General features: G+C 40.6%; 4 protein-coding genes across 7 annotated transcripts in view; 3 read left to right on the forward strand and 1 right to left on the reverse strand.

Annotated features, from left to right (window-relative positions):
* grm1a (glutamate receptor, metabotropic 1a) overlaps positions 1–8,723 on the reverse strand; it is a 34,021-nt gene extending 25,298 nt beyond the window's left edge. Inside the window, exons 1-4 of one of the 2 annotated variants that reach the window (XM_069514482.1) lie at positions 8,705–8,723; positions 4,696–4,813; positions 3,254–3,503; positions 691–3,152 (exon numbers count right to left, since the gene is read on the reverse strand). The gene's annotated coding sequence lies outside the window, so the exon portion shown is untranslated. Of the gene's footprint in view, positions 1–690; positions 3,153–3,253; positions 3,504–4,695; positions 4,814–8,704 lie in introns of those variants that run through there. The other variant, XM_069514481.1, reaches the window with a different exon arrangement.
* On the forward strand, positions 4,319–9,504 carry fbxo30b (F-box protein 30b). Of its 3 annotated transcripts, none has more exons than XM_069514483.1 (4): positions 4,319–4,498; positions 5,017–5,181; positions 6,268–8,311; positions 8,713–9,504. In XM_069514483.1, the coding sequence occupies exons 3-4, from the start codon at positions 6,326–6,328 to the stop codon at positions 8,905–8,907; spliced, it is 2,181 nt and encodes a 726-aa protein (XP_069370584.1). In that variant the 5' UTR covers positions 4,319–4,498; positions 5,017–5,181; positions 6,268–6,325; the 3' UTR covers positions 8,908–9,504. The 3 variants fall into 3 exon arrangements, with proteins under 3 accessions (XP_069370584.1, XP_019953296.1, XP_019953300.1); XM_020097737.2 differs by having other exon boundaries at positions 5,017–5,096; XM_020097741.2 differs by lacking the exon at positions 5,017–5,181.
* Positions 9,505–10,772: 1,268 nt separating this feature from the next.
* LOC109636208 (hydroperoxide isomerase ALOXE3-like) lies at positions 10,773–16,445 on the forward strand. Its single transcript, XM_069514484.1, has 14 exons — positions 10,773–10,971; positions 11,292–11,496; positions 11,612–11,693; positions 11,792–11,914; positions 12,001–12,104; positions 13,015–13,187; positions 13,495–13,638; positions 13,762–13,965; positions 14,341–14,427; positions 14,560–14,726; positions 15,242–15,363; positions 15,456–15,556; positions 15,769–15,939; positions 16,071–16,445. Exons 1-14 carry the CDS (start codon positions 10,825–10,827, stop codon positions 16,248–16,250), a joined length of 2,010 nt encoding a protein of 669 aa, XP_069370585.1. The 5' UTR covers positions 10,773–10,824; the 3' UTR covers positions 16,251–16,445.
* A 555-nt stretch (positions 16,446–17,000) lies between these two features.
* On the forward strand, positions 17,001–22,684 carry LOC109636209 (hydroperoxide isomerase ALOXE3-like). The gene is made up of 14 exons (XM_069514485.1): positions 17,001–17,321; positions 17,862–18,066; positions 18,182–18,263; positions 18,362–18,484; positions 18,570–18,673; positions 18,974–19,146; positions 19,524–19,667; positions 19,790–19,993; positions 20,369–20,455; positions 20,592–20,758; positions 21,225–21,346; positions 21,439–21,539; positions 21,752–21,922; positions 22,054–22,684. Exons 1-14 carry the CDS (start codon positions 17,175–17,177, stop codon positions 22,231–22,233), a joined length of 2,010 nt encoding a protein of 669 aa, XP_069370586.1. The 5' UTR covers positions 17,001–17,174; the 3' UTR covers positions 22,234–22,684.
* Positions 22,685–22,850: the final 166 nt, after the last annotated feature.

Here is a 22,850-nt window from a genome sequence, read left to right on the forward strand (position 1 = left end):
ATCAACTATCATGGAGTGGAGTTTAGTGCCTTTGAGCAAGGCACTTAACTCACACCCAGCTGAATGGGACTGCTGTTTACTGATGGTGGGGGGGGCAGCCAGGTCTTTAAAAAAATCCCTCAAACGTGTTGTTTTCTTCCAGCAGCTGTGTCTGTGTGTGTGTGTGTGTGTGTGAGTGGAGGCTGAGCGCACTGTGCTGCTGCTCCATTCAGAAAAGGAGGCAGATTTCAGCACCGCGGACAGCGAACACGTTCTGAGGGACGTGTTTTTTTCGGGGCTGCTGACTTGAGCTCGTGCATCCTCTCACCTCACAGACACCGTGTTCACCATCTGACTCAGACACGAGCAACTAACATCCATCCATGATCCACTCATGTTTGATTCCCACACGAGGACTGACAAAAAGAAATCCAGCTGTTATAACCTGGCTGCTCTTGTTTTTAAACGCACCCAACATTTTCTATCTGTCGTGCATAAGGTTGCATCGGTGACAATTAACAACAATAATGATGATACAAATTCTAATGATAATGTAAATGATAACAGGGCTAATACAGACTAACAGACTAATTTCTTCAGTAGAATGATGCATAACAATCATATCCTATACATTATATATTTTAAATTGTCATGTAAACACTATACATATACGTGAAACTGCCTTTTTCTGTGTGTTGCATTAAAACTTACCTGAATCCTTGAGACATGTCGCGTGCCTTCCACCTTCTTCTGTAGCGCGTGGTCCTCGGCGCTATCATTTGAGTCTCTCTCTCTCTCTCTCTCACTCTCTCTCTCTATGTTAAGCATTAAGACCCCCACCCTCTCTCCCACCCCTGCAACCATCGCCTTTTTTTTCCTACAGTATTTATCCCTCCCTGTCTGCATTTGTTATATAAAGATGTATGATGAATAATGATAAATGTTCACATGTGCTGATAAATATGATTCAAGATCAAATGAAGAGACATAAAGGCATCCATTGTCGCATACAAGAAAAATCACATCAGGGGAACATTTTATCTTGCTCTCTGTGCACCTATTTTCATTTGTATGATTGACATTATAGTATTATCCTGTAATATCACAGATAAGTAAATATACAGTATTAGATGTACCCAGGTTAAAAGGAAATGGGTGGGAAAATGCCAGGTCTGTAGCACTATGAGCAAAAATGTTTTTGAAGCAGAAACCTATGAACCTAAACTGTGTATTAATGACAGCTATTTATCCCATCACCAGTATCGCTTGCAACTTAACATTCAAGGTTCATGTCAATAATTCTGTTACTTTTGAGTTAGTCGTGTAGGTGTCAGGCGTTTAGCAGCTTTGGAATTACATGACGGCTCACTGTAAATGATACGATGCTGGACTGACAAGCGCTAACAAGCAGCAGACAGACGCTGTCCTTCACGACTTATAGTGAGACTATAATCTGATATCTTCTCTGCTTCAGTCAACTCATGCAAGACGCTGCATGAGCCACGATGGATGCTTTCAGCACTGTGGACAGCGGTGTTAACAGTGTGCGTCGCTCCACCCAGCGTTTGGTTGAAGGTCGCAGGCGACATTTCAGGCCTCAGGTCAGTGGAGGCCAATCGTGGGTCTTAGTTCTGCCTCTTTTTGAGCTTTTGAACACAACTTCACCCACAACAGTAGCCTGAGCGCAACATGTCTCTGCAATGGTCTGCGTTTTCCAAGTTAGCTGCTATCTAAACTGTGGTTTAATCTGGAGTTTAATAACAACATGATTGTCAGCTTCAAAGTTTAAATGCCACAGTAATCTACTATGAATACTGAAGATTTATGGAATCTGCCACTCCTCACTGACTCTGTGATTTTAACTCCGCCCAGTGTTTGAATCCGAACGTCTGTATCTCAAGGCCCACTCCCAGGGGGCGTGCAGCTTATGTGGTAGGGACGGGTCCGGTCGTGACTCATGCCAGGCGATATAAATCACAAATAAACTTGTAAAAGGAGTCACGATGACACTGCCACTGCTGGTGCCCGGGGCTTTGGGGGCAAGCGTCTCATATTGAACCTGAATAAAAGTGACATGTTTGAGAAGGGGAGACTACTTGGATGCTGTAGCCACACTTCAGGGCAAAGGGTGGTTCTCGGTTTATTTCAGGACTGGGGTCTGCAGAGTCTGGCCAGCAAGACTTCCCAAGGTTCCCAGGGTATTATTATTGCTTTGATCGCGTAGAACTGGTGACGAGACACTGTTACATAGACTGATATCAGTGTCATTGCTTATGCTTAAGAATAATTGGATGAGCCAAAGAAGCAGACAAACATCTCCATTTTATTTCCTCAAACATAAACCTCATCACTCTATCTTTTGGCAAGCCAATTTCTCATGTTAGACATTGCTTTGCACAGGATCAGGAATGTTGGCACTTATTCAGCAACATCTGTTCTTTTCATCGATGACATCCTATAAAAATTCAACAGACAACAGCGAAGGGAGTCTTACACAAATAAGTGTCTTGTTGTCAAAGATGCCACAATGAACCATTTAAAACTTGCAAAGGAAAGTGTGGTTTTCACTTGACAGCTTCAAGGAAAAGGTTTATTGCACCATCACGGGTGAAATTAAGCCACTAGAGACAAAACAACTGCACTGCAACCTAAGCTTAAAATTAAATTATAAGAAGTTATTCAACATCAACATATTTTTAACACATAAAATTAAAATAGCTGCCCTGAAATCAGTGCTGTCTTTCAACAAAAGGCTGAGAAACCGCAATCCAATTTAGCAACAAATGAAAAAGATTATTATTCACACACTATTTAGCATTAAATGCTTTCAATGTTTGAACTGCTGTGGACTGTTCTTCTGGAATAACTTCTACTTTTATCTCAGAAATCCCTACTGGTCTCCAGAAGCAAATTTGTTTTCTAATTTGGCGTTTGAGCAATTTCACATCATCCGCACATCACATTGTTAATACCGATTCTCCTTACAGATTTATCATGTCTTATGTGGGTAAGTAGTTGTCAACACGATACAGGTGTGGAGAGATTTTAAGTCTGGTTTAGTTAAGCTACATCCTATGGTTGCCTCTTATCCTCAAAATGTGTGCTGCCTTATCAGCAGGGCTGAAGTGTCAGAGGTTTTCTGGTTTCCTGCGTTGAGTTGTCTGGATTGTAGCCTGTACACAGATAAAACTGTCTTTGTATCATTGCTTCCTTAGCTCAAACGTACGAAATGTTCTGACTCCTTTTCGTAGAACATTTATGTTAGATTTCATACCAGGTAATGTTGACGGTCCCACTGACTGCATGGCTTTGCTTCAACACCTCCTGACAAGTTTGCACTGTCACATCAGCACTGTCTGATGGGTCCGTGGTCCAGGTCCTCCGGCTCCAGGGCGGCTGTTTTGTAGGTGATCCCGACCTCGAAATGTGGCATCTCCAGGCCATGGTCTGACCATTAACAGCCAGGAGGCCAGAAGGCAGAAATAGTGCATTGCTGACCTCTCCTGTTCATTAGTGGTTACTGCCTACAACAACAAAAAAAGATAGGTAAGATAAAATTCAGGTGACTGATCTGTATTGCTTAAGACATGAGAGAAGCAATTTTATTTATCGGTGGACTATTGTGTATATTTAAACTAATAATATGATGATAATAACTTTATCTGTATAGCTAAAAACAAGCTATGGAATTCAGTTCCATTTTAAGTGCCAAATCAAAACATAACATGCTCAAGACCTTAAAATGTAAAGAAAAACCGAACAGTATCCATTTTTCTATTTTATTTTTATTCATTCAACAACAATTTGAAGGTTTGAAAATTGCTAATAAGTAGTTAAAACAAAATAAGTCAAGTGTAAGAATATAAGTTTTGTTCTCCCACTTGAGTTGAGACCTTCAAACTCTTCATGCCCCACACATCCAGTTATTCACCATTCCCATAGCTTGTTGAAAAGTTAAATGAAGGCAGCAGAACAAAGGGAGTGGGACTATATTATTTTTGTATTGGACGGATGTGTGCATGAATATTTTTCCATTGTGCACATTAGTAATCTATAATCTCAGTTGAATCTATTTATTTATCAGTATAGATTTGACTGATCATTTATAAATAACAACAATAAACAAACTGATAAGATATAATTCAAATAACAAAGGTGTCATGCTTCAATGTAATGCAATTTCATTTTGAAATTTAAAAACAATTTGAAATAAAGGGAATAGAGATGAACATATTTGTAATTATTTAAAAAATAATAACAATAATCGTATCAATCCACACAATTAAATGTTATCATAGTTTTACTCTTTCTTTTATCCTCAATGTAAAATGGATGTACTTGCCTGGTCAATAAAGTTTTGACAAGAGGAAAAAAAAAAGAAGCAGCAGGCTAACTGATGTAGCTAGCTGTCATTAGCAGTAGCTCCACAGAGAAAAGTACAGTTGACAGCTGCTTGAATTTAAGATATTTTCAATCAAACACCTCCAACCAGAAGTTTTCCTGCCAACACAAGCACGAGGTGAGAACACACTCCGCTGCTAACGCGATGTTACGGAGCCGAGTTAGCTTGTCGGGATGCGGTTCAACTTCGGAGCCAGCTAGCCGCTGTTAGCCAGCGTTAGCCGCTAGCTTGTCATTGTGACAAAAACAAGTTGATTAAAAAAGAGAGAGAGGGTTTGACACGAGACTGGAATCAGTGCGGGTACGAATACAAACCAGTGTTCACTTTAGCGACAGCTTCAACAGGGTTGATCAGCTGCACACATTTTGATGGAAGTTAACTTCAGCTGTCAGGAAGTAGCGACTGTTTTGTTTTCCTGGGGAGAAGCTGCCTCTGTTGACAACACGTATGAAGGAAAGTACAGTAACACCTGGAATGATAGATGTGCACCACAGTTGAATATTTAGTTGGCTTTAAATAAATGTGATGTTCGTGCAGTAATACCACAGATCAGCATCTGGATATGAAAAGATTGTGATTTTGTGGGTTCACTGTCTTCACATGCAAACGTCATATATTCTGTGTCAACCCTGTAGGATGAACAGGGAGAAGTGTGCAGGAAGTTACTTCCCCGTTTCTTCTAGCTCTTCATGACCTCTGATGAGATTCAACTAAGGTGACGAGAAGGAGTTTCATCAATCAAATATCACGAGCTGAGGCCAAGTTCCACTCTATTTACTTTCAATGATATAATCTTTACTGTAAGAGTTGTATTATTTGATTTGTCATTAAATCAAGGTTTCTCATTTCACACTAACAGACTCTTAACAAGCCATTAACCAAGTGTGATTATTGAACTTAACCAAGTGCAATAATACCCTACATGTGCAATATTACATATACTCACCTGCTTTAATTATATATATATATATATATATATATATATATATATATATATATTTAAATGTAATATCTATTTTATATATGCATTTATTCAATTGTAATCTGTCTACTTGTCTGTTTGTCACATTACTATATGTAACACTGGAACTAAAGAGCATTGTGCCAGAGTTGCACACAGCCGCACACTGTGCAAGGACAACAATGGCATTGAATTGGCTTCATAGTACCAACAGTACTTGCATCATCAGGTTTTAGTAAAACTGCCACTGAAGAGTCACTCTGCCAAGTTAGTTTCACAAAGAGAAAGCAAAGTATTCATGCGTTTGTGCATCATCATTATTCACTGCTCAGTGAACACAAGTATTTAATACTTTGTCACTTTCCACGTGTGAACACACAACTAAATCGATACCTGTTACATCTGTTTTACCCACGTGGTTTTGACCTCCTTCATATCAAGCTGGGAAGCTTCCTAATAAGGTTTTTGTATGAGACAGGCTTTTGTCTACATCGCGTGACTGCAGTTGATTTCCACACATGACGGAGTGGGGGCGCTGTTTCATAGCAGGCTCTAAAGAAAGATCCCCAGCACCTCAGACACTTTCAGGTAGTTTTAAAATAAAAATCAGCTTTATTGCCAATGGCAACAGATTACATTTGTAATTTGATTAGATATGATATCATTGCTCTTTCATATGATCATGAATGGTTAAAACATGAAGCTTAATCTCTTTTCTTCGATTTGAGGGAGGAATGACACATCTGACATGATGCTTAGATTTCATGGATCTCAGGCACAGTGACATCTGGTGGTTCAACATAATGATAGCAGCCAAAGCTGTGGTACACGTCAATACTGATTTCATGGTTTTAATCTTATATGAATTCAAATAAAGTCTAAGAATCCTTTTTGAAAATATTTTTCCTTTCCATTTATTTGGCAGGACAGTGGATTTTGTCACAGTCGCATTCAGGAGCTCTCCACCCCCCTCAGCTCTGAAGATGGAGGAGGATCATATTCACTGCATGTCCTGTGTCAACCATAGATGCATGGTCAGACCTGAACCAGGCATTTCTTGTGATCTCATCTCCTGTCCTCAAGTGTGTGGCGCTGTATTTCACTCCTGCAAAGCTGGCGAGCACCATCTTCTGTGCCCACTTGTGAGGGTCCCCTGTCTCAACAGTGGCTATGGCTGCCCCTCCATGCTGGTCCGCAACCAAATGTATGGACACCTCGAGGTTTGTCCCGCCGGCGTGGTGTGCTGTACTATGGAGTGGAACAGATGGCCAATTAGCTGCCTGGACTATACTTCCTATGAGAGCCTCAGTCGTGGGGTGGAGGAGGTGGAGCAGCTGGACATGGCACTTGCCCTTCAGGATCAGCGTACACTCCTCGAGTCCCTCAAGGTGATTTCCATGGCACCTACTGCAGAGGGACAGCCACATGTTCCAGTTAGTAAGGAGACCAGGGTAAAGAACTCAGCTTTGCCCACGCCTGCCCCAGGTTCGGCAAAGGAGAAGATTGCCAGTGGAATTAATGGCTTGAACGAGGAGCACTTCGGTAAACTGTATGAGGCCACAGTTGAGACTGCAAGAAGTTTAGCTGCTGCTTTAGACTTCGTTAGCAGTGCCGGTTCTGTTGATAGCAGCTCAGTGTGTGTAAACAGAGGAGCTGCTGTGCAGGAGAGTAGATTGAGCAGCAGTGGAGACCTTCAGAATGGACTGGAAGACAAAGCAGCGGCTGACGGTGTGAATAAAAAAGAGATGGAGGAGAAAAGTGTCTGTTCTAGCTGTTTAAGTGGAAACAGTGCTCCTAAAACAAGTGGAGCTCAGTCAGGAGCGACAGGGGCCTGTTTAGAGGCAGCCTCTTCTGTTGAGGTGCAAGGTGAGGTGAATGCTGGTGTTTCTCAGGAGGCTGGGACGCCTCAAATGTCATCTCCACTTCATGTCAGCCCAGGTGTGGCACAGAGGGCTGGTCATGTGGTCCTGGAAGATAGGGGGCTAGTTCTATTAGAGAGCCATGGGTCTGAGCGGAGGTTCCACAATTACCAGTATTTTAGGGGTCAGAGCCAATATCCATTACCAAATGGACGGATAGGTTTCAACCCAGACAGGTCACCATATAGATTGCGACCCAAAATGGAGGACAAGGCAGTGGATACCTCCGATCTGGAGCAGGATGACGACCCAATGGGTCTAGGAGAGATTGATTTGATCACAGCAGCACTGCTCTTCTGTTTAGAAGAGTCTAGAGAGTGCAGGAGGATCTCTGACACAGTCTATGTTGATGGCTACTGCGTCAACTTTGGCACACAGACGTTCACTTTCCCTGCAGCAATCTTGGTAACAAACACAAGGGTGGGTGACATGGCCTCTGCATCTGCCTGTGATCATGCTGCCCCCCAGCTCGCCTACCCAAGCCCTTTCCGCACCCTTCGCCTCGGCCTTGTCCTGGAAGCTCTGGAGGTTGAGGCGGTCCCACATAACCGCTACCTCCCTTCAAACCCCCGCTACCAACACATGTTCCCCTTCGTCTGTGGCCAGTCATTCCGCCGGGACCAGTTTTCTTCCCATTTTACCAATGTCCACGGTGACATCCACGCCGGTCTCAATGGTTGGATGGAGCACCGCTGTCCACTTGCATATTATGGCTGCACGTTTTCCCAAAGGAGGTTTTACCCATCCACCCAAGGGGCCAAGGTGGTTCACGACAGACACCTGAGATCCTTCGGGGTTCAGCCTTGCCCGAGGGCCAAACTTCCAAATGACTCCCAGTCTGACCAATTTAGTGGGCTTCCCAATGAGATACTGTGGCACATAGCTGGGTTCCTGGACAGTTTCAGCCTGTGTCAGCTTTCACTGGTTTCACGGACTATGAGGGAGGTGTGTGCCAGTCTCCTGCAGACCAGGGGTATAGTGGAGCTGCAGTGGGAGCGGAGACAAGGCCCTGGTGCTCATGGCACTGTGTCATGGCAGATCAAAAATAGAGTGAGTGAACATGAACATGCAAACTCGTCACAAACATTTCAAAAAGCTAATAACCTAAATTATACAATGAATTAAAATGTATTGTGATCATATCTCATGGAGTTGTGTCCACAAAGCTGAAAATAATCTCACTAAACCATTTACAGTTTACATTTATAAAGGTTATAATTTGTTTTCGTGCCAAGAAGATTAATTCCATTGTTGTCCGTTTGGTGTATGTGGCCGGAGCCAGCAGCTAGTTACTTAGGAAAGTAGGGCTCTATCCATAGGTAATAAAATCCCCATACCACCACCTCTAAGGCTTATTACTAGTAAAGTTAAGTACAGGTTGTTAAAAACTAAATCTGCAATCAATGTAGTTCCCTCTTCACTCCAACCTCCTTTTCTACTCACTGTTTCAGGTGTGGAGATTCAGCACTGCCTTCAGCCCCGTGTCGTCCTGGGGTTTCACCGATCTCCCCAGCATGTCGGACCACCTGAAGAAGTGCCACTATAACGTAGTGGAGCACAAGACGGAGCCCATACCCCTTCCTGCCATGTGCACTGCGCGCGACGGACACTCGCTGCGTCGTGTCCTGCGTCCAGTTTACACCTGACCAAATGGGGCTGACCGCCCGCAGAATCACTGTAGTATTACGTGGATGGTGCAATTTCAACGATTTTCAGTTCTGAATAAGCAATGAACTCTTCCTGCATTACACTATAGATATGAAGAAGCCTTAATGAATGAAATAACACTTTACCTGTCACAGCGTGTTTGTGGGTGATTCCTATGTTGACAAAAAAAATACATATTAACCTTGTAGCTTTGCATGAGTTTTTTGCTGAATATGCACCTGGTAAGATAAAGTCTATTTTCTTGAAGACACATATGCACAGTAGATTTATATTATTCTATTTGATGTAATGAGAAAGTGAAAAGAGATTTGAATGGTTTCTCTATCTAGTCGACAAGTTGTAGCCATGGGGGGGGCAGGTTATTGCATTATTTCTGTGTGACAGAAAGTTATGCCAGCACTATACAAGATTTGCTTGTGTCTCCTCTTTCTTGTCTTTCTGATCCTGAATTCTGATGTCAACCCCAAAGCAAGTCTGTGTCTGTAGGACAGAGTCAAAACAGATGGATATTAATATGAGGATAGCCCATTAATGCATGTGATTTGCTACCATTCAATAAAATCTTTTCAATCTTCTATGTTTTCTTTAAAGCTTCCACCAGTCATTCAATATGCAGCTTTGTTGTTTTTATCAACAGGTCTTTAAGAAAATCTTTACCTACAAATATTTGCATCTTAGCATCAAGTTTGTGTTACAATAATTAAAGTTAAAATACTGTACTGCACCGCAGTAAGCCCCCCTCCCCCTGAGAATGGCTGATTACATAAGCAATGATGATTGTGTAGAGTCCCCATGCAGGTCCCTTAAAGTCCCTAAAGCTCCTTGAGACACCTCTGCATGCCAACAGGTCATCTCTCACCCTGTAAAAGAATTGTGAAATTTTGTCATGGGTCTGAACAAATGAGTGAATATTTTTGGCTTTCTTAAACATTGCAAGATCAGGCAGGTTTTTTCTACATTTTCCCAGATTTCCTTGGAAGAATCTTGCACTCTTAGACATCTGATATCTAGGAGAGATAACCGTTCTATTGAGTGCTATTATAATTAAAGTACATGTGAAGATCAGGCAGATGGATTAACAGTACTTTGATGTCTGCAGGAATGGCCAAGAAACGTCTGACAAGTGTATGTGTGAGAATGTGATGCAACTCTGAAAACTAGTATGTACTACACATACTATATATCAGCTCAGAGTATATCTGCTCAACATGCAGCAGTAGTTGGGAAAACTAGAAGCAAATGATCTACAATGACAACAATCACAAATACAGTGTAGGGAGTCTTAACGATTACAAAAATAGAAAAGTGATACTTCTTGAAGCTTCTTTTATCGTCTTGTTTAACGACTACTCCTGGTTGCTCAATGGAAATTCGCCTCTGTGCAAACCTCTACCACTCACAATTACTATGCTGTCAGGCATGAGGCTGTTTTGAACACCATGCAGCCCCTTTGAGGCAGTCGGACCTGTCTGATGGAGGTTTCTCACACTCAGCATGTGCCTGCAAGCAAGAGAATATACAAGCATATTCCAGCATATTCCATACAAGCATCCCAGTACAGCAGCCGAGATGTTAGGTGACATTTTCTACACTTGTACTGTGTATTACATTTTTAAAAAACTTTTAATGGTGTGTCCAGAACATATACAGGTGTATATTATGTATGACTGTCTGGAGCATGATCAAACCAGTTATTATCTATACCAGGCAGGAATGTTGCAGCTTTGTATGCAAATCAGGCCATTACCTGAGTGTCATATCCTGAGGTAAAGGGCTTCAAGGGGATCAAAAACCAGAAACACAAGTTCATCCTATATAGGGTGGAGCCTTGTAAAGAAACAGGCAGAGAGCGAGAATACAAAGCACAGACAGGAAAAATCTGCACCTGAGTGAACATGGCTGAGTACAAGCTGCAGGTGACAACAGGTGACATGCAACATGCAGGAACATGGGCTCACGTATCTGTCACTCTATTTGGAAGTGACGGACAGAGTGAGCAAACTGACCTGGACAACTTTGGCAAAGACTTCAGCACCGGTGAAGTGAGTTGAATCCTGCACGACACTCTGATATTTATTCACAAATTAAAGGGATAGTTCATCCAAAAGGTGACTGGGCCTTTCCTGTCAGGGCTCCCACTCTCTGGATCAATATCCCTGAGCGGATCAGTCCAACAAACTCCTTATCTTCTTTTAAATCCCTCATAAAGACCCATTTCTATTGGTACGCAGCAGCTGTCATGTTTGTCTATCTCTGTGTACTGGCAAATGTTTGTGAGACTGAAAACATCAAAGCCAACGCCCTTTTTAACAAATGTCGCACTTACTTTACTGTTTATATTTAAATTAACTCTTATTTCCAGACCGGGACCTACACATTGAAAACCAGTTCGTCTCTGGGGAAACTTCTGCTGGTCAAGGTGGAGAAGGATCCCTGTATCCTTTTCCCAGAAGACGAGTGGTACTGCTCCACCATAGAGGTGACGACTCCAGAGGGAGATGTCATTCTCTTCCCCTGTCACAGATGGATCTCCAGGGGAGAGTATGTGGAGCTGAGAGGAGGGAGAGGTCCGATATTATATTATTATTCATCTTAAAGATCTTTATTATAAAACATTATTATTTTTTGGGATATTTAATCTTCTCATTTTTAATCTGCTGTTCTGTTCTGTTCACCTCGCAGCCATGAAGGTTTTTGAGGACGACCATCCCCTGTTGATTGAGCACCGGAAAAAAGAGCTGATGCTTAAAAGGAGCTTTTACGAGTAAGTGTGCAGCACAGGGGTCCTGTACCTAGAGATGCAGGCATGTCCACTTTGAGACATGTCCTTTTTCTGTAACTTTGGTCCTTTGTTTTCTTTAGCTGGAAGCCTCTAGCTGAGGGACTACTCGACATAAGCAGTTTTGAACATGAGTCTGAGCTACCAGCTGAAATACGCCGGTCTAAGGCCAAAGTGGACGAACTGCAGGGAACAGAAAAACAAATGTGGGTTTGACTGTATATAAAGATTTACAACACAAACTGGTTCCAATATACTCACACTGTTTTTCTTTTCCCCCATTTTAATTCAGTGGAATTGAACTCAAAATTAAAGGAAAGCTGGGGTCCATCGAAAAATGGGAGACTGTCGACGACCTGAAAAAAATCTTCAACTTCAAAAAGACAGCAATGTCAGGTATTTCCTGTTTACCAGTACTGCTGATTAGATGAAAGCTTTTTGTGACAGAAATGTTTGGTCCTCTCTGGTCTCACAAGTCTGGGGTGGCTGTGGCTCAGCAGGTTGAGCGGGTCGACTTACTAACCAAAAGGTCAGAGGTTTGATCCCTGGCGTTTGTGAATGTGAATGTGACTGGAGAACTGCTGTATAAATACAGTAACAAGTGGCTGCATGTTAGGACGGGAGACACACAATTATCAGTTCACAAGTGATCAAACAGACCAATCAGAAACTGGCAGATTGGTAATCACTGAAATCTCCAAAACTGATAATTGACTAACCTTACCTCCAAAGTTAAACTAATCAGTCACATGTCATAATATATGGGCTAAATGTTTACAACATACTGCTCAAAATCATAAATAACAATGCACCTACAATGTGACAGACGTTTATTCTATGAGCAGTTTTACTCAGGTTTCTGGAAAACTTCACTGCGGACTGGAAAAAGGAAATTGTTGCAGCAACATAAAAAAAATTACTTTAATTGGTAACACACAAATGATGTGCAGGATAAAGAGTTGTATTAACAGAATGTATTAATTTAATACCATTCAGGTGAAGTTCAAAGCTCCCTTATCAGCTGTGTTTTTTTAATATGAGAACAACGCTCTTATTGTTGAAGTTATCAAGCATTAAATAATTTCAATTGTTCAGTTAACACGTAACTACAGTTTATTTGAAATCAGCTGATAATGTTGAATCAATTTTCTTCCTTTTCATTAAGAAAAACTTCTGTCTTCTGTGGGCAATAAGATGTTTTTATACAAATTAAAATAAAAACAATTTTATTTGACCAGGATCATGTTGTTCATCAAACCTGAGCAGATAAAACTTTTTCTCTCTGTTTCTTAAATTTTTTTTCCAGAATACATTGCAGAGCACTGGAAGGAGGATGACTTTTACGGATTCCAGTTTCTGAACGGAATCAACCCCACTGTGATCAAGCGCTGCTCAGAGCTTCCCCGAAACTTTCCCGTCACAGAGGAGATGGTGAAGCCGTTCCTGGCTGAGGGTAGCAGTCTGAGCAGGGAAATAAGGGTATAGAGAGAATAACATATATATATATATATATATATATATATATTTATCCTTTTATTATTATTGTATTATGTTGTTTGTATATATATTATTTTCTTAACTTTGTTTAATTGCTGTCTTTTCCATTATTGATTTCTTTGCTATGCGTTGGTCTTTAAATCGTAACATTTTTTATTTCATTTTCACCATCCTATGTTTTGCCAATCACCTGTAAAGGAATTTGAACTGCATTAGATTAGTTTGAAAGGAATGATTTAAGGTTGATTGATTACAAATCTATGTTGCGTCTTGATTCCTTCCCATACAGAAAGGCAATATATTCCTCTATGACCAAAAGAACATGGATGGAATCCCCCCTCAAGTCTACAAGGGAGAATCTCTGAATGTGACTCCTGGTCTCTGTTTGTTCTACTTGAACCCAGAAAACAAACTGATGCCAATTGCAATACAGGTATATATTAATGAAACTCAAGTGTGGTCATTAAATCCACATAGCATTAATAATTTCTTTTCAGAAGTCCGGTTCCACTTTTCAAAGATTTTAAAGTCAATCTTTTTTTTTATCACACTCCAGCTCTATCAACAGCCCTCAGAGCAGAATCCCATCTTCCTGCCCAGTGACCTGGAGACCGACTGGCTGCTGGCCAAGATGTATATCAAAAATGCAGATATGATAGATCATGAAGCGGTCCATCACCTCTTGAATACTCACTTCATTGCAGAGGTCTACACTGTCGCCACTCTGCGCTGCTTCCCTGTGATTCATCCCCTCTACAAGGTACCACAACACAGCAGAGATCACTCCGCTGGTACACCTGTTTTTCTTTTGACTGGTTTTACAGGAATTTTTGAAGGAATTGAGGGAAACCTGATTTGTTATGGTTGTGTCTTCTTTTTGCTGATCAACACAGCCAGGATGTGCTGTCTGCTTTTTTTATTACTTGTTTGTCAGAAGAACTACCGAACAGATGGATGTGGTATGGGTCAGGGAGGAACTCATTTTTCTTGCAGATTCTGATCATCCTACAAAGTTTCTTTTGGTTGAATTTAAGAGGACTGTTGAACCTTGGCGGAGGTTTGATCTCTAAGTGCCATTCTGGCTGAAATGAGCACTTTACTTTGACATTGAACATTTTCCCCTCTTTCTCTTCAGTTGTTGATTCCACACTTTAAGACAACTATGGACACAAACATTGCAGGCCGTAGACGTCTACTGGGACCTGATGGGATTTTTAGTATAGTAAGGCTCTTTCACATATATAATTCAAAGTTGGACTATTCTACTAATCTTGAACTGTTGAAAAAGAGGATTTCTATAAGATTAACAATGCAGTTGTCTAATGGTAAATATTTCTGTACAATTGATTATTAGAGTTCATTTGGACTTGAGGGGATCATGGAGCTCATGAGAAGGTCCCTTCCTCTTATGACCTACAGCTCTCTCTGTCTGCCAGAGAACATCACTGCACGAGGACTTGAGTCAATCCCCAACTGCTACTACAGAGATGATGGATTGAAGCTGTGGTACATCATCAACAGGTAACTTTAAATTTAGCTACTAAATATTGCAGATATCCTCACTGATCTGTTTTAAATCAACAGCTTGTGTTCAGGAGAGAAGTGGCGCAGCCTGTAGGAGGCAGGAAAGAATGTATTCATTCTTTACACAAGGGGCTGGACGGAGAAACTCTGCAGAAAGTCCAGAGGCTCTCACTCTGACATTTGCGTTCTCACATACAGCCCCTCCGGAGAATGTCTGAAAGCAGCTGTGATGTTTCACCTCATTCTTACAGCATCAAATAACTCATCAAAACCCAAATTACTGGAAAAATTAGCAAATATCTGTGTGATCCAAATAATCTAAAATTTGATGTTGAATTTAACTTTTTGTTTGTGGGGTTTATCACATATTCTGCGGCCAGCCACCAGGTGTCGATGGAGATACTTTGGCCTCACTTTTGTGGAGCTTTTTTATGATGTCCATGTTTAAATTCAGTCTCTGGGTTTTGATAACGGCTTATATACTCAAAATCCTATTGTTTTGTGTTAACCAGCTTCGTGAGAGCAGTAGTGGAGTACTACTATCCCTCAGACGCTGACGTCTGTAAAGACACAGAGCTGCAGGATTGGATCAGTGAGATATTCACCCACGGCCTCTTGAGAAACAAAGCCTCAGGTATTTAACCCATGTTCTGTATATAACATATAGTGTATAAAACATTTTCCAAGCAAATTGTGAATAACCAGTGATGGTTGTGCTGCTGACAGGATTCCCAGACTGCTTTCATTGCACTGAAGAATTGATCAGATTCATCACCATGATCATCTTCACAGTGTCAGTTCAACACGCAGCGGTCAATAATGGACAGGTGAGGCAAGAGTGAAAAAGTTAGGACACTGGAACATGCATTGAGATTTGTTTTTAAATTTAGAATATATGGGACGTGTGACAGTGTAATATGCTTCTTTCACCATCAGGTTTCATTTCCTACCATGTAACCACATGAAATAACCTAATAAATAAATACAATAATGTTTCATTATAAATTACATGCATGCTGAAACTTCTTTCATCATCTAGTTTGACTACTACTACTGGACGCCAAATGGCACACTGCTGCTGCACAAACCTCCTCCGACCACCAAGGGGCAGTCAAGCATGGAGACAATTTTGGAGGCCCTCCCGACAGTTGGAGAGACTGCCTCCATTTCAGCCATGACATATTTACTTTCAAAGAAATACAGTAGTGCTGTAAGTTTGTATTATATATTAATGCATTTGTTAATACATATTTACATAATGCAATAAGTATTGGTCGTTTTTTGCACCGTGGTGTACTCTGTCACTCTAATTTGTCGTTCTCGACTCTGTCATTTCTGCAGGTTCCTTTGGGTCAATATCCTGACAAACGATTCGACGAGCCTGCACTTACGCAGATGATTCAGGAGTTTCAAGGGGAGTTGTCCTACCTCGGTGAAGAAATCACAGAGAGAAACTCGCAGCTTGAATTGCCCTATGCATATCTGCACCCATCTCACATTGAGAACAGCGTGGCTAATTGAGAATTGTATTTCGTGCTGGGAATTTGTTTTTGTTGTGGGAAGGTGTTGCATGATGGGATACGTATATTTTAGTTGACATGTGAGCCTGTGGTGTATTGGTGCAGCAACAACTTAATGGATGGACATATGAAATAAAAGCTTAAACATTACTCTGACATTATTAAATGAAAAAATAAATACAAATTTGTTTCTTAATGATTGTGGGACTAATCACTACACAGTCAATGAGAAGGACTGAGCATTAAGGAAATGAAAAAATAAATATACCATTACTTTATACTGTAGACTTTCCCAGATATTAAAACAATAAAGAGCCCGGTTAGAATTCATTAATTCTTTTTCGTTATGTGTATTTCACTGCAGATCCAGATAGAAACTAATGTGAATGATAATATTTCCAGGTTAGGTTAGTGGGCAGGGCCCAGCATGATCAAACCAGTTATTATAAATACAAGGCAGGAATGTTGCAGCTCTGGAGGCAAATCAGGTCATTACCTGAGGCTCTGAGCTGAAAGCCGCCACCCCGAGAATGGCTGATTGCATAAGATATAATAATTGTGTAACGTCCACATGCAGGTCCGTTAATGTCCCTAAAGTTTCTTGAAACACTCCTGCTAACGGGTCACATCTCACCCTATCAGAGGTGTTCAGTCTTTGAACACAAAGCCAGTACTTTTGAGTCAATTGAACAAATGTAAACAGATGTGAACTAGTGCAGACCAAGCAACAGGAGAAACCTGAGCACACGAGTGTCATATCCTGGTGTTAAGGGCTTCAAACTGAATAAAAACCCGGAACACAAGTTCATCCTATTGGGTGGAGCCTTGTGAAGAAACAGGCAGAGAGTGAGAATACAGAGCACAGACAGGAAAAATCTGGACCTGATATTTTGATCATCTTTCTGGACCGATCCACTGAGTGAACATGGCTGAGTACAAGCTGCAGGTGACAACAGGTGACATGCAACATGCAGGAACATGGGATCACGTATCTGTCACTCTATTTGGAAGTGACGGACAGAGTGAGCAAACTGACCTGGACAACTTTGGCAAAGACTTCAGCACCGGTGAAGTGAGTTGAATCCTGCACGACACTATGATATTTATTCACAAATTAAAGGGATAGTTCATCCAAAAGGTGACTGGGCCTTTCCTGTCAGGGCTCCCACTCTCTGGATCAATATCCCTGAGCGGATCAGTCCAACAAACTCCTTATCTTCTTTTAAATCTCTCATAAAGACCCATTTTTATTGGTATGCTTTCTTCCTGGTTCTGATCTTTCCGTCTATTTTAATCATTCTTTATTTTATTTTATATAGTTTCTACTCAATCAAAGTTTGAAGTTAAGATGCGCAGATTTCTGCCAGAACAAACAGATAATATTGTGAATCACAGTTATGGGCAGTCTTTCAGCAAATTTCATCCACTTGTTATATTTCAAAGGTTCAATCAAAGTGTGGTGTTTGACCCACTTCCACGAGCATCTCTCATGTTTGTCTATCTCTGTGTACTGGCAAATGTTTGTGAGACTGAAAACATCAAAGCCAACGCCCTTTTTAACAAATGTCGCACTTACTTTGCTGTTTATATTTAAATTAACTCTTACTTTCAGACCGGGACCTACACTTTGAAAACCAGTTCCTCTCTGGGGAAACTTCTGCTGGTCAAGGTGGAGAAGGATCCCCGTATCCTTTTCCCAGAAGACGAGTGGTACTGCTCCACCATAGAGGTGACGACTCCAGAGGGAGATGTCATTCTCTTCCCCTGTCACAGATGGATCTCCAGGGGAGAGTATGTGGAGCTGAGAGGAGGGAGAGGTCCGATATTATATTATTATTCATCTTAAAGATCTTTATTATAAAACATTATTATTTTTTGGGATATTTAATCTTCTCATTTTTTATCTGCTGTTCTGTTCTGTTCACCTCGCAGCCATGAAGGTTTTTGAGGACGACCATCCCCTGTTGATTGAGCACCGGAAAAAAGAGCTGATGCTTAAAAGGAGCTTTTACGAGTAAGTGTGCAGCACAGGGGTCCTGTACCTAGAGATGCAGTCATGTCCACTTTGAGACATGTCCTTTTTCTGTAACTTTGGTCCTTTGTTTTCTTTAGCTGGAAGCCTCTAGCTGAGGGACTACTCCATGTAAGCAGTTTTGAACATAAGTCTGAGCTACCAGCTGAAATACGCCTCTCTAAGGCCAAAGCGGACGAAATGCAGGGAATGAGGAAACAACTGTGAGTCGACTGTATATAAAGATTTACCACACAAACTGGTTCCAATATACTCACACTGTTTTTCTTTTCCCCCGTTTTAATTCAGTGGAATTGAACTCAAAATTAAAGGAAAGCTGGGGTCCATCAAAAAATGGGAGAATGTCAACGACCTGAAAAAAATCTTCAACTTCAAAAAGACAGCAATGTCAGGTATTTCCTGTTTACCAGTACTGCAAATTAGATAAGAGTTTACTAAAAAATAATAGTTGGAGCAACATTTGTTTGAATTAATAGAATAAGTTGCATTAACAAAATGTATACATTTAATATGTAATATGTATATATGTATGTTTATTGTCAAAGTTATCGAGCATTAAATAATTTCAATTGTTCAATTAACACCTAACTACAGTTTATTTTCCCACAGGCACGTGCATCATTTCCATATTCCTTGTTATGGCTCTTTGTTGCATCTCATCTTTTTGTTCTTGGAAAAAAATTTTTTTCCAGAATACGTTGCAGAGCATTGGAAGGAGGATGACTTTTACGGATTCCAGTTTCTGAACGGAATCAACCCCACTGTGATCAAGCGCTGCTCAGAGCTTCCCCGAAACTTTCCCGTTACAGAGGAGATGGTGAAGCCATTCCTGGCTGAGGGTAGCAGTCTGAGCAGGGAAATAAGGGTATTAAAGTAGAGAGAATAATATATATATATATATATATATATATATATATATATATATATATATATATATATATATATATATATATATATATATATATATATATGTTTATCCTTTAATCATTATTTTAATATGTGGTTTGTATATATATGACTTTCCTGACTTTGTTTTAGTGCTGTCTTTTCCATTATTGATTTCTTTGCTATGCGTTGGTCTTTAAATCGTAACATTTTTTATCTCATTTTCACCATCCTATGTTTTGCCAATCACCTGTAAAGCAATTTGAACTGCATTAGATTAGTTTGAAAGGAATGATTTAAGGTTGATTGATTGATTGATTACAAATCTATGTTGCATCTTGATTCCTTCCCATACAGAAAGGCAATATATTCCTCTATGACCAAAAGAAGATGGATGGAATCCCCCCTCAAGTCTACAAGGGAGAATCTCTGAATGTGACTCCTGGTCTCTGTTTGTTCTACTTGAACCCAGAAAACAAACTGATGCCAATTGCAATACAGGTATATATTTATGAAAATCAAGTGTGGTCATTAAATCCACATAGCATTAGTAATTTCTTTTCAAAAGTTCGGTTCCACTTTTCAAAGATTTTAAAGTCAATCTTTTTTTTATCACACTCCAGCTCTATCAACAGCCCTCAGAGCAGAATCCCATCTTTCTGCCCAGTGACCTGGAGACCGACTGGCTGCTGGCCAAGATGTATATCAAAAATGCAGATATGATGGATCATGAAGCGGTCCATCACCTCTTGAATACTCACTTCATTGCAGAGGTCTACACTGTCGCAACTCTGCGCTGCTTCCCTGTGATTCATCCCCTCTACAAGGTACCACAACACAGCAGAGATCACTCCGCTGGTACACCTGTTTTTCTTTTGACTGGTTTTACAGGAATTTTTGAAGGAATTGAGGGAAACCTGATTTGTTATGGTTGTGTCTTCTTTTTGCTGATCAACACAGCCAGGATGTGCTGTCTGCTTTTTTTATTACTTGTTTGTCAGAAGAACTACCGAACAGATGGATGTGGTATGGGTCAGGGAGGAACTCATTTTTCTTGCAGATTCTGATCATCCTACAAAGTTTCTTTTGGTTGAATTTAAGAGGACTGTTGAACCTTGGCGGAGGTTTGATCTCTAAGTGCCATTCTGGCTGAAATAAGCACTTTACTTTGACATTGAACATTTTCCCCTCTTTCTCTTCAGTTGTTGATTCCACACTTCAAGACAACTATGTACATGAACATTGGAGCCCGTAGCAGTCTACTGGGACCTGATGGGATTTTTAGAATAGTAAGGCTCTTTTTTTCACATATATAATTCAAAGTTGGACTATTCTACTAATCTTGAACTGTTAAAAAAGAGGATTTCTATAAGATTAACAATGCAGTTGTCTAATGGTAAATATTTCTGTACAATTGATTATTAGAGTTCATTTGGACTTGAGGGGATCATGGAGCTCATGAGAAGGTCCCTTCCTCTTATGACCTACAGCTCCCTCTGTCTGCCAGAGAACATCACTGCACGAGGACTAGAGTCAATCCCCAACTGCTACTACAGAGATGATGGATTGAAGCTGTGGTACATCATCAACAGGTAACTTTAAATTTAGCTACTAAATATTGCAGATATCCTCACTGATCTGTTTTAAATCAACAGCTTGTGTTCAGGAGAGAAGTGGCGCAGCCTGTAGGAGGCAGGAAAGAATGTATTCATTCTTTGCACAAGGGGCTGGACGGAGAAACTGCAGAAAGTCCAGAGGCTCTCACTCTGACATTTGCATTCTCACATACAGCCCCTCCGGAGAATGTCTGAAAGCAGCTGTGATGTTTCACCTCATTCTTACAGCATCAAATAACTCATCAAAACCCAAATTACTGGAAAAACTTTAACTTTTTTGTTTGTGGGGTTTATCACATATTCTGCGGCCAGCCACCAGGTGTCGATGGAGATACTTTGGCCTCACTTTTGTGGAGCTGTCATGATGTCCATGGATAAATTCAGTCTCTGGGTTTTGATAACGGCTTATATACTCAAAATCCTATTGTTTTGTGTTAACCAGCTTCGTGAGAGCAGTAGTGGAGTACTACTATCCCTCAGATGCTGACGTCTGTAAAGACACAGAGCTGCAGGATTGGATCAGTGAGATATTCACCCACGGCCTCTTGAGAAACAAAGCCTCAGGTATTTAACCCATGTTCTGTATATAACATATAGTGTATAAAACATTTTCCAAGCAAATTGTGAATAACCAATGATGGTTGTGCTGCTGACAGGATTCCCAGACTGCTTTCATTGCACTGAAGAATTGATCAGATTCATCACCATGATCATCTTCACAGTGTCAGTTCAACACGCAGCGGTCAATAATGGACAGGTGAGGCAAGAGTGAAAAAGTTAGGACACTGGAACATGTATTGAGATTTGTTTTTAAATTTAGAATATATGGGACGTGTGACAGTGTAATATGCTTCTTTCACCATCAGGTTTCATTTCCTACCATGTAACCACATGAAATAACCTAATAAATAAATACAATAATGTTTAATTATAAATTACATGCATGCTGAAACTTCTTTCATCATCTAGTTTGACTACTACTACTGGGCGCCAAATGGCACACTGCTGCTGCACAAACCTCCTCCGACCACCAAGGGGCAGTCAAGCATGGAGACAATTTTGGAGGCCCTCCCGACAGTTGGAGAGACTGCCTCCATGTCAGCCATGACATATTTACTTTCAAAGAAATACAGTAGTGCTGTAAGTTTGTATTATATATTAATGCATTTGTTAATACATATTTACATAATGCAATAAGTATTGGTCGTTTTTTGCACCGTGGTGTACTCTGTCACTCTAATTTGTCGTTCTCGACTCTGTCATTTCTGCAGGTTCCTTTGGGTCAATATCCTGACAAACGATTCGACGAGCCTGCACTTACGCAGATGATTCAGGAGTTTCAAGGGGAGTTGTCCTACCTCGGTGAAGAAATCACAGAGAGAAACTCGCAGCTTGAATTGCCCTATGCATATCTGCACCCATCTCACATTGAGAACAGCGTGGCTATTTGAGAATTTTATTTTGTGCTGGGAATTTGTTTTTGTTGTGGGAAGGTGTTGCATGATGGGATACGTATATAATTTAGTTGACATGCGAGCCTGTTGTGTAGTGGTGCAGCAACAACTTAATTGATGGACATAGGAAATAAAAGCTTAAACATTTCTCTGACATTATTAAACAAAAAGGCGATATATAATGCTACTTTAAATGTTTTCTGCATTAGTACTCTTTACTACCATTGAGCTTTTCCTCCAAAAAACATAATTTAGCTTTCACTGTTCCTATAGTACATTAAGAACATGACAGCAGAGATGAATTAGCTGTAGGCAAACACCAATGTTGTGTTTTGGGAAAAATACATTAATTATTTGCTTAAAACATAAAGATAAAGATGTACTGTCTATAATTACTTCCTGTCACCTGTATTCCACTTCAAATCTATTAAACCTATAATCGCTCATATCTGCAACCTCCCTTCAGTTTATAACATTATGAGACATATATCAATCCATGTCCATGACTGATGCACATGTTGAAACCAGTTTGTTAGGGCTCTTTATGATAAATACTGTACATCTGGACAGCGATGCTTCAGAAATTTGGGAAGGTGAGTACATTTTGAGTAAAG

The sequence above is a fragment of the Paralichthys olivaceus genome, chromosome 19, assembly GCF_024713975.1.
Source record: "Paralichthys olivaceus isolate ysfri-2021 chromosome 19, ASM2471397v2, whole genome shotgun sequence".
Lineage (NCBI taxonomy): Eukaryota > Metazoa > Chordata > Actinopteri > Pleuronectiformes > Paralichthyidae > Paralichthys > Paralichthys olivaceus.

Excerpts from the sequence above, each read along its gene's own strand:
- LOC109636208 (XM_069514484.1), top strand. The coding sequence starts at position 10,825 with ATGGCTGAGTACAAGCTGCAGGTGACAACAGGTGACATGCAACATGCA. Across the intron at positions 10,972-11,291 it reads AAGACTTCAGCACCGGTGAA|ACCGGGACCTACACATTGAA; the intron begins GTGAGTTGAATC and ends TCTTATTTCCAG. Across the intron at positions 15,364-15,455 it reads CTTGAGAAACAAAGCCTCAG|GATTCCCAGACTGCTTTCAT; the intron begins GTATTTAACCCA and ends TGCTGCTGACAG.
- fbxo30b (XM_020097737.2), top strand. The coding sequence starts at position 5,071 with ATGACCTCTGATGAGATTCAACTAAG. Across the intron at positions 5,097-6,267 it reads TCTGATGAGATTCAACTAAG|GACAGTGGATTTTGTCACAG; the intron begins GTGACGAGAAGG and ends TTTATTTGGCAG. Across the intron at positions 8,312-8,712 it reads CATGGCAGATCAAAAATAGA|GTGTGGAGATTCAGCACTGC; the intron begins GTGAGTGAACAT and ends TCACTGTTTCAG.
- LOC109636209 (XM_069514485.1), top strand. The coding sequence starts at position 17,175 with ATGGCTGAGTACAAGCTGCAGGTGACAACAGGTGACATGCAACATGCA. Across the intron at positions 21,347-21,438 it reads CTTGAGAAACAAAGCCTCAG|GATTCCCAGACTGCTTTCAT; the intron begins GTATTTAACCCA and ends TGCTGCTGACAG. Across the intron at positions 21,923-22,053 it reads CAAAGAAATACAGTAGTGCT|GTTCCTTTGGGTCAATATCC; the intron begins GTAAGTTTGTAT and ends TCATTTCTGCAG.